The sequence below is a fragment of the Rhipicephalus microplus genome, chromosome 2 (genome assembly GCF_043290135.1).
Source record: "Rhipicephalus microplus isolate Deutch F79 chromosome 2, USDA_Rmic, whole genome shotgun sequence".
Classification (NCBI taxonomy): Eukaryota; Metazoa; Arthropoda; class Arachnida; order Ixodida; family Ixodidae; genus Rhipicephalus; species Rhipicephalus microplus.
Window position 1 is genome coordinate 292893844 of NC_134701.1, and position 13412 is coordinate 292907255.

At 44.9% G+C, this 13412-nt stretch overlaps 1 protein-coding gene across 3 annotated transcripts in view; it reads right to left on the reverse strand.

Moving 5' to 3' along the window:
* Positions 1–778: 778 nt before the first annotated feature.
* The window catches only part of LOC119162586 (transient-receptor-potential-like protein), a 94051-nt gene continuing 81417 nt past the window's right edge, over positions 779–13412 (reverse strand). For all 3 annotated transcript variants that reach the window (XM_075882263.1, XM_075882262.1, XM_037414816.2), the window contains one exon: positions 779–1170. In XM_075882263.1, coding sequence (XP_075738378.1) covers positions 1033–1170 — 138 coding nt within the window. In that variant the 3' untranslated portion in view covers positions 779–1032. The remainder of the gene's footprint in view (positions 1171–13412) is intronic.

Sequence of the window (13412 nt, forward strand, 5' to 3'; positions counted from 1 at the left end):
GCGACGAAAGCGACAGTGGGCACTGAAAAGTAGTTCGAAGTGGAGAGAAATCTGCAAGCGGCTGAATCTAAGGCTTCGGTAACTATCCCGAGTGATGCCTCCTTTTGTTGTGAAGATAGTCTGTAGTCCGGCTCTGCCAGAAACATGAACGGGGACAAACTGAGCAACAATAGTTTTGCGCTGTATGTAGATATTCAAACACAACCAGCAAGTTCCGTTACCGTCTAGCTATTGAACGCTAGGTCTACCAACCTACCGAGGTAAACAAGACAGCGCACGCACTTCGTGCAAGGAATCTACGCACAAGCGCTGTCATGAACCACGCTGGATAGAGCAGCCAAATGATTTCTTAGCGAGTACTCGAAACACCGTTAAACATCGATGAAACAAGTCAGTCAAATTGGCAATTCACCTCGTTATATCGCAAGTTCGGTTAACTGAAGTTCAATCTTTTCGCTAAGTATGGTGGCCAAAATTATTATTATTATTATTATTATTATTATTATTATTATTATTATTATTATTATTATTATTATTATTATTATTATTATTATTATTATTGCACGTCAATGCTTCGAAGATTGTTTCAGTAATATGGCAATACAAAGAACTATTTATATAAGGCAAAAATGTAATAATAAAAAAACGGTGTAAAAGTTTTTAAAAAAGCACAGTGGCCGCTCATCACAATGCCTGAAATAAACGCCGGCGGTCCAATGACGCACTGCGGTAGTACAGAATAAGCGTTCGTGAAAAACTCAGCAATACACGACCGCCATGACCCCAACATAACTTTTAATTTATTGCCTCGGTGTCCCCCTGGATCCCGTCTGGAACTTGGCTATATCGAAATCGCGGCGAAACACGCTTGGTTATATCGAGGTTCAAAATACATCTATATTGAGATCAAGTTGTGAAGAGTGAAATACCTTCTTATATCGAAAATACTGAAGCTTGTTACATCGAGGTTTAACTGTACCGTCTCGGAGCTATGTGACATCACCACGCATGTAAATTCACACGCAGCGAGCCTCATAATTGCGTGAATAGGTGCGTCTGGTAGAGGTCAGGTGGCAGCGAGGCCGCTGGAAATGCAGGCCCCCGGTGGCAGTGCTGCACGTGCAGCTCTCGTGCAAGACGTCTCAGTTCTTCGCGCACGCCCTCGATGACCTGCACAAAAAGACAGTTTTGTTTCCCCTAACTCGAAACACCCGCATGAAGAAACAACGGGCATCATGGACGGCACCGAACATACGCACGGAAATGGAAATATGAATACAAGCTGCTCGTATCGAGCAGCTTCGCGTATCAACGAAAATGCACTCAAAGTTTGTTTAACCCAACATCGTTTGCTGCAGCGTGGGACAAAACGTTGATCACAGGCTCTTAATTACCAACCATGTCTCAGCTTCGGTTTGGGAGAGCTTCAAGAACCAAAAGCGTATGCAAAGCTCGATCGTGTCGCACACAGAACTGTGACGTTCTTTCTTTATCATTTCCTGTTCTTTCGAACAGGAAACGATAAAGCAGTGTCGCCAAGCACATAACTTATAATATAACGCACGTGCCACGGACTCGCGAGCAGCCGCACAGAAGTATACAGTGATCTGAAGAAGCAAACGCAGCAATGGAGCCATGGCGGCTATGACGTTATCATAACTTGTTTCGGTTGCAGCATAGTGACGTAAGGAAGTTCGAGGTATCATGGTCAAGCAGCTTTCGAGGGTGTGAATGCCGCAAGATGCGCCGCATAATGCTCCATCACGCACGCGAAGCCGAAGACGTGTTTACGTCGCGTTGGTTCCATCCACCACCAATATCCACAACAACGTTGCGCTCTCGAAATATCAGCATACACTAAACTTCATGACGAATATACAAGTATAAACGCAAAACACACTGACGAGCAAAACATGGCACACCACCTTGCCCGTCCATGTCGCGACCACAAACCATACGACGACGAGTCGTGCGAGCGCGAACCTAGTTGCGCTGAAAAAACGTCGGGGGGTGGCAGCACAATGCTTTTTGTGTGTTCTCTTACTAAACTCATAAAAACAATTCCTTATACTACAAGTGATGTTTATTCAAGGTCAAATTGTAGTTAAAATTTTTATATAGTACTATAGTATGAAGGAAATAATAAATAATCACTTTGACAGGACTACATAGCTCCCTATGCGAGCGCCACACTTGTCGTGCGCAAGCAGGTTTGTCATTCTGCCCTCCCACTTCATGAAAAGTGTACTCCTAAGCTGTGCGGCTGCCGAAAGGCGCTGATGATTGTGTTGATGAATTTACATCCATGGCTCATACCCACTCGGGGGAGTCGGCCAAGAATTGATTACCTAATTTAGCGAGACTTTCTTTTTTCTGGGCTTGCTTGTTTTTTTTTCTTGCTCTATTTTTTTAAAGCTTTTTGCACATGTTTCGGCGACAGGGGAGGGGGGGGGGTGTTGAAAAAAAGAAGTTGGGCATGCGCTTTTGGACAGTTTTTCCTTTGGTTTCTCCGATTCGCGTTTCCCTTCTATATCGCTAAGAGGTGATACCACAAAATGACTGTGTTAAATACTTCGGAGTGTTTTATGTTAAGAGACTGATTTAGCGATACCACATTGAACATGTTAAATCTAAGGCAACTCGTGCTATTGGAACAATTCGTAAACTTGGTCGACCCCCACTGGCCTACGGAAGGACAGTGTAATAATGATTTACTGTGTGTATGTTTGCCCAATTCTAGAATTTGGTTGCGTTTTATATTTTGGGAGGCCAGAATAGAAGATTAATCCCCTCGTTATCTTAGAACGAAAGGCCCTACGAAGTTGTCTGTGGGTTCTTAAATTCACTGCGAACAGTGTGTTATATAAAGAAGTTCGAATCCCCACTCTAGCTTGTAGATTCCGCATGCTTACGAATAAGGCACATTTTAAAATTTACGCTTCTTCAATCAGACGTTCACAGTTCGCACTCATTTTCAAACTGAGAACATTTTTTTAATGAGCCATGGTCTAGAGTGCATAGACCTAAAATTTTGTTTGTTAAAGAACAGCTAGAACTTTTAAACATCGGCATACACCGCATTGTTTCAAATGACTCATTGGCAAAAACCCATATTGAATTTGATGATATATTCCCTTCCAATGCAAAACTTCTACCTAGCAGATATCTAAAAGGCTTATTACAGAACTATTTACTTCAGTTGGGAATTTGTTAATGTTATTGCTATGGGTGCATCTATGTGTGTATAGAAAAGGGGGTAGACATTTTCTCAGAGACATTGTCTTGGTCATTCTCAGCACGTCTCCACGATTACGCCTCTATATTTGGAGCAGAGATTTGAGCAACTATTTTGGCCCTTAATAAACTTTCAATCAGTGATTCGGCAGTTGTTATTGTTACTGATTTACTTTCCGTATGTAGATCCATAGCCTCAGCTTCTTCTTTCAATTATTCGCATTGGAATGCTTTCGCTTCTTCAATTCCGAAGCACTTAAGTACCGTGCGGTTCGTGTGGGTGCCGGGTCACCGAGGTATATATATAAATGAAATGGCTGACATTCCCGCGCGGTGGTCCCTAGATGGTCCTGCAAAGTCCGTTGTACCTAATACTGGCTTCGTTCCCGAATCCCTATTTCGTAAATATTCTTTACTCCAGGATTTCGTGCAAATTAGATTACCAGTTAAAAAATACCGTCATCTTCCTTTTGTTGGGAATAATAAATGGTGCCCCTCTCGCAAATTAGAAGTGCGCATCACAAAATTTTGATGCCGAATTCCGCCTCTTAATTTCTATTTATACAGGTCTGCTCAGGTGCCATCGCCCCTTTGCTCTTATTGTCAAGAGCCAGAAAACATCGATCACTTTTTTTCTTATTTGACGACGTTTCACAAGCCACAGGAAGAAACATTAGATACTATATTCAGAAAATAAACATCACATTAAATTTAAAAGAATATCTATTTCCTTGTGGCTTCTTCCCTGGGCCACAGCAACAGGAGCGTCTGCGTATCAGTTTGTAAATTTCTCAGAGACAGAAGAAGGTTTGCTTGTTAAATTTCATTTTTCTCCTTTTTTAAGTAATGAAATTTATTGTTTAAAATTACCATTCATTTATTTCTTTCAATTATTAGTTAATTACCTGCTTTATTCGTAAGTCACCTCACGATGATTCACTCTTATATTCCCTAGATGACTGAATAACTATTTATTCTTCTTCAAAATTTACAAATTCGTTTTCCCCATTACAATAACTGCCGATTTAATGGACAATCCCCCGTAGTGGGTACGAGCCAAACATAGGCACAAGCAAGCAAGCAAGCAAGCCATTGTTCCTGTAGTGTCTGTTTTCTCGCCATTCGTCGCTGATCTTCGGTCTAGTACTGTGAAAGGGGATTGACCACACCTATAACTCTTGTTTTTTTCTGTTGTAGTTTTTCTTTTTCCTGATTTTCAGGAGCCATCAATACCGGTCTCCTTTCCCAACCAGGACTCGCCCTGGTCGCCCAGTCACCCTGCTGAGTCGGTACCACTGGAGTGTTTCCTCTGGAATGGCGAAACCAGTTTGCCTGTCACGCTTGTGCTCACTGATGGTGGAGCCATTCGCTTAAGTGTAACGAAGGTGTTTGAAGAAGAGCTTCGAAACATAACCATGCATTTTCTGGACATTTCGGAGGTGAGGCGTTTTGGCAAGACTGGCATACTATGCAGGTCTTCAAATATTCAATGCTTAACACACTTACTGGCCTCCACGAGATTTGCGTTCATTGCTGTTCGCGTTTTTATACCCCCTCCCCATCTTACTTGCGTGAAGGGCATTGTTCGCGGTATTCCTACAAACATTAGTCCTGAAGTCATCTTAAACATGGTCTCTCCGGCTGGCGTGGTATCTGTCTACAAATGCACCAGCCCTGTAGGTGATACGCGGGTCCTTACTGAAAGCGTCATCGTAACTTTTGCCAGTCTAACACGCCCCTCTGAGCTCAAAGCCTGGCCTTACTTATTCCGTGTAGAGCAATTGACACCTCGACCACTGCAGTACCGTAACTTCTGGCGATTTCGATATAGCGCTAATGCTTGTAGGTCCTAATTGAGATGTCCGAAATGCAGTGGGTTATATGCCGCATCGGAATGTCAGGTAGAAAACTGCAATGTGTTGCCTATGTGATGGAGCACACACAGCCACGGACAATAGCTGTCCTGCTCGTGAGCGTGAAACACAGATCCCAAATATCGTGGAGAAATGCCGTTGTTCTGAGGCTGAGGCAACATCCTTCTTTAAAGAGCGCGAAGTGGGGTACGTCGCTGATACGTCACGCCAGTGTGGGTCCCTCGAAGCGATGGTCGCTTCCGCAGTGTCGGCAGCGATCAATATAGCTATGCCAATGAGTATAGAACGGCTTTTCAACACCTTTGCTGAGGGTTTGACCAAGATGCTAGCTGCCAGGTTAAACAGCCTTGTTCCCTCCTCCCCTGCACAATCTGTCATGCTTCAGGCTGAAGCTGAGGACCTGGGCAATGGGCAAAACAATTGATGTGAAGATGTTCCCCCAGAAGAGCTCGTCAGCTCTCAGTAACCGATCCCTTTGGGGTCCAGTGAGTAGTTTGGTGACATGAGGCTCGAAACTATCATTCATAAGCGACGCAGTGCTCCATTGTCTCCAACCCATTTGCTAACGTTGAATCCAAAAAAAAAAAAAAACTACGAACAGGACGCTTCCAGTGGAATTGCCTTTCTGTATCTTTCGATCACACAGATATTTTTTAGCTCATACAACAAGCAAATCCTATTAATATTTTACTTCAAGAGTCCTGGCTCTCAGTAAGCCAAAAGCTTAGCCTTAATATTTTTAAAGCTTTAGGCTGGATCGGTGAGAAAGAGGAGGTGGATTATTGGCCATAAGCTCATAAAAAATGTATCATCATATTAGTGTAACTTTTGAACGTATTTGTCCGGATTTTGAACTGTAACGAATAGATTGTTTGTTACCTGACTCCTACATATTTACAGTGATCAATGCGTACTTTCCGAATGCAGTGAGATGCCTAGATCGCGTAGACTGTGCCACCAAAAATCCTCCTCCAAACTCAATTTTATTGGCAGGGATTTTACATAGCATCACACTTCTTGGGGGTTAAAAACGGATGGCTGTGGCAAAAGATTGTGGAATTGGCTGCAGGGTAAGAATTTTCGTTGGTCATAACTCTGGTCAAGTAACCTTTTTACGTGGGAGAAGCTCATCAACATTACACCTGCCTTTTTCGTGTGGCCAGCTTGTTATTTCATCGTGGCAAACGTTTGATAATGGAGGAGTAGCGATCATGCACCAGTGATCTATGAAATAATGCTACCGCGTGAGACCTATGGTATCCGGACAAGCGGTTCATCAACTATTTAAAGAACTAATAATAAAGCATGCTCATCTGCTTCTAGAAAGCTCGGTTTTTTGAGACACAAATTAAAAACAGCGCCCTCAGAAATCAAAATGTTGGCCTAAAATGCTTTTATAAGACCAAAGTTAGATTATGCTAGTGTCGTTTGGGACGCACATATAAAGAAAGATGTTAAGAAGCTTGAGATGGTGCAGCGAAAGGCGGTTCGCTTTATCTTTAATGCCTGCCACAGAAATGACTCGCCAACAACGATCATGGCTATTAATGATATCCCTACTTTACAATACCGAAGAGCTGTTGCCCGGCTGAAATTTCTACACTCACTTTATTTCCGTAAATTTAACATTTGTCCAGAAACTTATATAAGAAATCGAATCTCAAGACAAACTCGACATACTCACAGCTACACTCTTGAACCTTACTTCGCACGTACTAATCTTTTCATGAACTCAATCTTTCCTCGGACGATCAATGATTGGAACGCGTTACCTTTTGAAGCATTCTGTGATAATGAAAATCCTGACTTCGATAACTTTGTATCTTTCCGTTTTTAACCGTACAACTCAAGATCTCGGACTGTCTCACGTTGTATTTGATTTGCATTCTCCGGTTGCAATTTGCAATTTCTTGCTGCCATTTAACTTTGTTCAAATGTTATCCTGTGTTCTACTGCCTTAACATGTTTTTCTTGCTTGAACTTTCTTTTATTTAAGTTACATTGTGAATCACTTTTTATTATGCCTCCCTGCTTGGTCTTTCGACCACAGTATTCTGTAAATAAAAATAAATAAATAAATAAAATTTATCAAACTGCTTCAAAGTCTGCGTGTTCGTCATTGAGGGAAGCTGACGGACAACAAAGAGCTGCTTCAGTTGTAGCGTGTCTAAGTGACTCTGTTCAGCCAGCAGAGGAGGAGGAGGAGGATTGAAAGAGGAAAGACAGGGAGGTTAGCCAGTTCTAAGACTGGCTGGATACCCTGTATTGGGGAAGGGGGTAAGGGGGATAAAAGATAAGAGAAAGGAGACGTTGAAGGGAAAAAAAAGGAGAGAAGGTCATCAGACGATCCACGACGCTGCTTACAGTCTGTCTCTAAGACCACTTGCCCGTAGAAAGCGCAACAACGCTCTCAATGCCTTGCGTGCAGAGGATGGTCTCGGCCAGTGTCCTAATACACTTTCTTCCGACAATTGGCGATTGTCTAGTCTATCTAAAATTTTCGACAGTTTTTTTCTTGGCACACTGAAGCGAGGACACTCGCAGAGAAGATGAGAGAAAGTCTCTGCGCAGCCACAGTTGTCACATGTCGGGCTGTTGGCCATTCCGATTAGAAACGAATAAGCATTCGTAAAAGCCACCGCGATCCACAGACGGCACAAAAGTGTCTCCTCAGCTATGGTAATTCCTGATGGAGGACGGAGCTGTAGATGTGGGTCCAAATTATGAAGGCGGACGTCGGTGAATGCCGGTGAATTCCACTGAGTGAGTGCCAGTTCTCGTGCAAGTGATCGGAGCCTTGCAGCGGCGTCCGTTCTTGATAATGGTATAGCTGCACAAGGGGCATCATCATGCGCAGATCGGGCTGCTTCATCTGCACGGTCGTTTCCATCAATTCTGCAGTGGCCTGGTATCCATTGATACGCTATGTCATGCTGTTTCTCTATAGTCCGGTGATGAAGCAGTCGTATTTCAGTAATTAGCTGTTCGTTTGGTTCATGACGATATGGCGAGGCAATGCCCTGGAGGGCTGCTTTGGAGTCGGAGAAGATTGGCCATGTCTGCTGCGGTTCTTCAACTAAGAACTCCAGAGCGGCACGAATGGCGACGAGTTCTGCCGCCGTGAATGATGTCAGATGCGAGGTCCTGAACTTTATCGTGATGGATTTCTCCGGAATTACCACTGCGCCTGTTGAAATTGTTGAAGTGACCGACCCATCCGTGTAAATGTGAACGCGTTCACTGTGTTTTTCATACAGAAACAGAAAATGTTGTTTGTTTTAGGGCCAAATTTGACAACTTTTTCTTCTTTTGCATTCCGGGGATGGTTATCAGGGCTTCCAGTGGATGTATACACCACAATGGTAACGACAGTCTTGCTGCGTGCGTGAAGTTCGTGGGAATCACCGTGCGATGTGGAGCAATAATAGAGCAGAACGCAGAGCGTGGCCTGGAAGTTGGAAGGGAGGTGATGCGATTGAATACGGGTGGCATGTCTTATGTGCGTTCTTAAAGCATCGACACGAATGTAGGCTGTGATAGGGTGTTCATGAGCGATTGCGACAGTCGCTGCTGAGGATGCGCATCTCGGAAGCCCGAGGCATGTTCTCAGTGCTTGAGCTTGTAATGACTGGAGGACGCGTACGTTTGATATGCGGGCCTTGCCAAGCACAAGTAGGCTGTAGCGCATGAAGCCAAGTGAAAGTGCAGCATACAGCTGAAGCATGGCTCGTACCGATGCACCCCATGATTTTCCTGCAAGAAACCTTTAGACGTGGGTGATCATTGTCAGTTTCTTCTTCATGTGAGCGATACATGAGGGCTCCAAGACAAGTCACGATCTATTATTACTCCCAGGAAACGGTGGGTCTTTTGATAGCTGATCGTGTGTCCATTAATTCTGATGCGGTATGGCGTCATTGTCTTGCGCGTAAACGCTACCAGTGAGCATTTCTCAGATGACAGCTCCAGTCCTTGTCCTTGAACGTAGTTTGACGTCAGTGTAGGCGCTGTCTGAAGCCTGGCTCGTACGTGTAGACGCGTGACCCCTGATGCCCAGATGCAGATGTCGTCCGCGCATATCGACAGATGTACGGAGTGTGGCAGGACGTCAACGAGGCCGATGAGCGCAAGGTTGAAAAGTGTGGGGCTTAGGACCCCACCTTGAGGTACGCCGCGATAAGTATGATGGTGCCTTGTTGCACCATCTTCTGTCTGAACGAAGAAGGTTCTGTCCTTCAAATAGCTGTAGATCCATTGGTAAACGCGGCCTCTCAATCCAATGCTGCCCAAAGCGTCCAGGATGTTTTTATGTAGTACACTGTCATATGCAGCCTTAATATCCAAGAAAAGTGCCGCTGATAATCTCTTTAGGCTTTTCTGCTGTTATACAGACGTGACAAGATCAACAACATTGCCTATGGAAGACCGTCCACGTCGAAAGCCGGTCAAAGCATCGGGGTATATATTGTTATGTTCCAGGTACCACTCCAGGCGAGTCAGCACCATTCTCTCCATCACCTTTCCAAAACAGCTGGCAAGCACGATGGGGCAATAGGAGGCCATGTCCAGAGGCGATTTGCCTAGTTTGAGCAGGGGCACAAGGCGGCTGCACTTCCACGAAAGAGGAACCAAACCGTTGCTCCATGAGTCATTGTATACAGCTAGAAGGGAACGCCGAGCTATTTGTCCTAGCTTAGCAAGGGCCATGTAAGTGGCTCCATCGGGTCCAGGAGATGACGAGCGCTTGCATGCTGCCAATGCTGCCTGAAGCTCTTCTAGAGAAAACATATTGTCCATCCGAGTGTCACTGGACACCGGCGAGTTTCGTAGGTTACTCATGTTGATCCCGGACTCCTTGTTTGCAACCCTGGCACATAAGTCTTCTGCTACATCGATTTGCCGTCGGCTTAGGTGGAGAGCAAGGCATTTGAACGGGCGATGCTGTTGTGGCAATTTTCGTAGGTTGCGGATTATTCTCCATATTTGCGAAAGAGGTTTGTGGGGATCGAGCGACTCGCATAGTGACTTCCATCGTAGCGACTGTAGTGCATTGATTCGACGTTGAATATTCTTTTGTAGACGTCTTACCACCCTCAAGTCGTAGATGGATTTTGTACGCCTATAACATCGTTCGGCGCGACGACGGATTGCTCGAAGTCGCTCCAACTCCACCTCATATTTGCAAAAATCTGTCAGAGGTCCACAATTAAACGTTGCCTCTTGGATAGCGGCCTTCATTATACCTTCTAGGCTTTCAAGAGAACCTGCTTGGTTTCTCTCGCATTGCTTTTCTGTGGATTATCTGTACTTTGACCAGTCTATCCTTGAAGCGGACGCGATCTGCGACTTGCTTAGCTCCTTGATCTTAATAGAGGTGGGGATGTGGTCACTGCCATGCGTTTCATTGTCCGCAAACCACTGCACCTTGGTACTTAGGCTACTTGACACAAAAGTTAGGTCGAGACAGCTACTATATGTCAGACCCCGTAAAAACGTGGGAGTGCCGTCATTCAAACAATATAGATGGTGGTCAGATGCAAAGGAAGACACATTTTTTCCCCGACGGTCCATCTTCTGGCTTCCCCACAGCGGGTGATGAGCGTTAAAATCACCAGTAATAATCCATGGCCCAGGTATCACTGATATAATGGCACTTAATCTTGCTGGTTCGAAGCGCCCTGAAGGCGAAATATATACTGCCACTAGCGTGAAGTTCACGTACTTACGCTTAACTGTCAGGCACACGTATTGGTTGCTGTCGTCCGGTGTTACTGGATGCTAAATATATGTAAGTTCGCACCTAATGTAAACAATGACCTTACTGTTTTTGTTACGGGTTGAAGATCTGAAAGCCTCGTATTTAGAAAGTCGTATAGCATTGTGAAGACGTGGTTCAGAAATTACGATAATTGGAAACTGGTTCTTGAAAACATATGGTCGAAAATCCGAAATGCGGGGTTTAAGACCTGCCTCTTTGATGCCTCTTTTACTTGTTTACGGAAGGGCTGCAGAGAAAGAGCCATCGTGCTTCTCTAGATTTGATAGCACCGGATTCAAAGCGTCCTATATTTGAAGAGCGCTGTGGGGAGCTGGAGTCTGCATATTATTCAGGAGTACTCGAATTGTCTTCACGAGGGTCTTAATCACGTCTATTATTTCGTTATCTTGACTGTCACGACTTACTCGCTCTGAAGTAGCTTTCAGCGGGCGATGCTGCGGCTCTACTGGCGGTGTCACTGACGGCAGCGCTGGCCACGCGTCAGGGTCAATGTTTCTTGCGTCTTTCTGAGGATGCTTGTTGTTGGCACTTGTTGATGGTTGTGGTGGTGAGTGCGTGATATAGGGTAGCGGTGTATCCCAGGCCTTGGCAGAGGATGTCCAAGGAGTTTTCCTATGGCGCGAACGCCGACTTCGCACTTTGGCAGCAGCCTCCCTGTGGGTGGAACCGTCTCTGGCCATCTGCATCAGCACTTGCATCTCCTTCTTCACATGTGGGCACTGCTTTGATGACGCCTCGTGAGGACCTTAGCAATTGCCGCATTTGCGATGTTCTGCTTGATAGGCTTCTGTGTTGTGCTACTCCGAGCATCGGGAGCACACAGAAGAACTTGTGCAAACAGCACTCACGCGTCCTATTTTGCAGCACTTCCGACACTGAAGAGGTTTCGGCACGAACGGCCGTACTGTGTGTCGAAAATGACCAACTGTTACTTGAGTTGGGAGACTGTCACCCTTGAAAACTAGTTTCACGCATCGTGAGTTCCCGAGACGGTGGGCTTGCAAGATTATAGTAGCTTCCGTCACTGGTTTGATTAGAATGGAAAAATCAATATCGCTGATAGAAGTGTCGACGTCGTAGATAACGCCTGTCCTGGAGTCCTTGCCATCTGGTATGAAGGAACGTACGTTGATGTTCCCCAGCACATTCACCTTGGTCAATAAGTCGAAAATAGTACGTTGCGTAACGTCTATTGCCAGAACGTTCTTGCGGCCATTGATTCTCACGTCTGTTTTTTGTCCCGGAACGAGCACCTCAAGTGACATAGACGTAACCTGGCGATTAAGTCGGTTCATGCTGTCAGCGGCATTCAGCGGGACAAACAAAATAGTGTGAACCGGTGGCTCTTGAATATTCGGGGTGGCCTTACTTTGGAAAGGAGATGCCGTAAGTAGCCTCCTCTTCGCCTTGCGTCTTGCCACGGGCACAAAGTCACTTTCATCGGTGCTCTCATCACTGGCCGTAGAGTATATCAGCATTTCCTCACTGTCGACGTCACTTGGGTGGCCGAACGCTTTCTTAGGGTGGCCACAGACGACGTGGAAGGTATGGATGGAGGCCCTGGTGATTCCACGTCCATTTGCGCAGGCAGAAGAACGGCGTCTTCCACAAGCACCGATGAAAAACGAGAAAAAATAACAGAGACTGAAACCGGCGTTCCATTCAGGAAGAACTTCGTCTTCTTCCTCTCAGCCAGCAGAGCTTTTTCTGTTAAGTCTGGCGGCACACCGTCAATTGAGTTCTGCTTGGAAGATGGTACGCTTGATTATAGGCGATGTAAATCTGCTTGGAAACGTTTACGCTACAACCATAACACGAAAAATTGTTTTGACTATAATTCCACGCAGCACTGTTTAAAGAGGAGGAGGAATAAATGAGGAACGACCGGGAGGTTAGCCAGTTCTCAGAAGCACTGTTTAAGCTTATACAGTCGCAAAAGGTAAGAATAAACACAAATATGACTTGTATTCGCGCTTATCGAAACCTGATAAAACATCTGTTCTGGACTAATTTTTTCGGAACAGAAAATCGTTGCAAGTATCAACGCATTCGCACTCTGTAGCGCTCTCTTAACGAGGCGCCCAATTAGTTAAATGGCATAGCGAAAGGACTTGAAGCGCGTTTTGCTTCGACGTGCTTGGGACCTATGGCATTCAAAGATCAACATCAGACTTCCGGGAAGTCACTATGACAGAACTGGCAGATGTAGTAACTGTAAGTCGAGGGACTCCCGGTCCCGATCGGATTACAAACTCTATGATTAAACTAATGTTAAATTCATATCCCGATGAGCTTTTCAATATTGTTAACTGTTCCTTACAGCACACTTGGATTGCAAGCGCATGAAAAATTGCTTAAGTTGTGTGGCTGAAAAAAAATCTAAGCCTCGGATATGTCCTGGATAACATTTCGCTGATTTCGCTTACTTCAAACTTGGCTAAAATAATTTTAAAAATTCTTCATAACAGGCACATTGAATTTATCTTTCGTCAGGGCAGTTTTTCGCCAATACAAATAGGATTTAG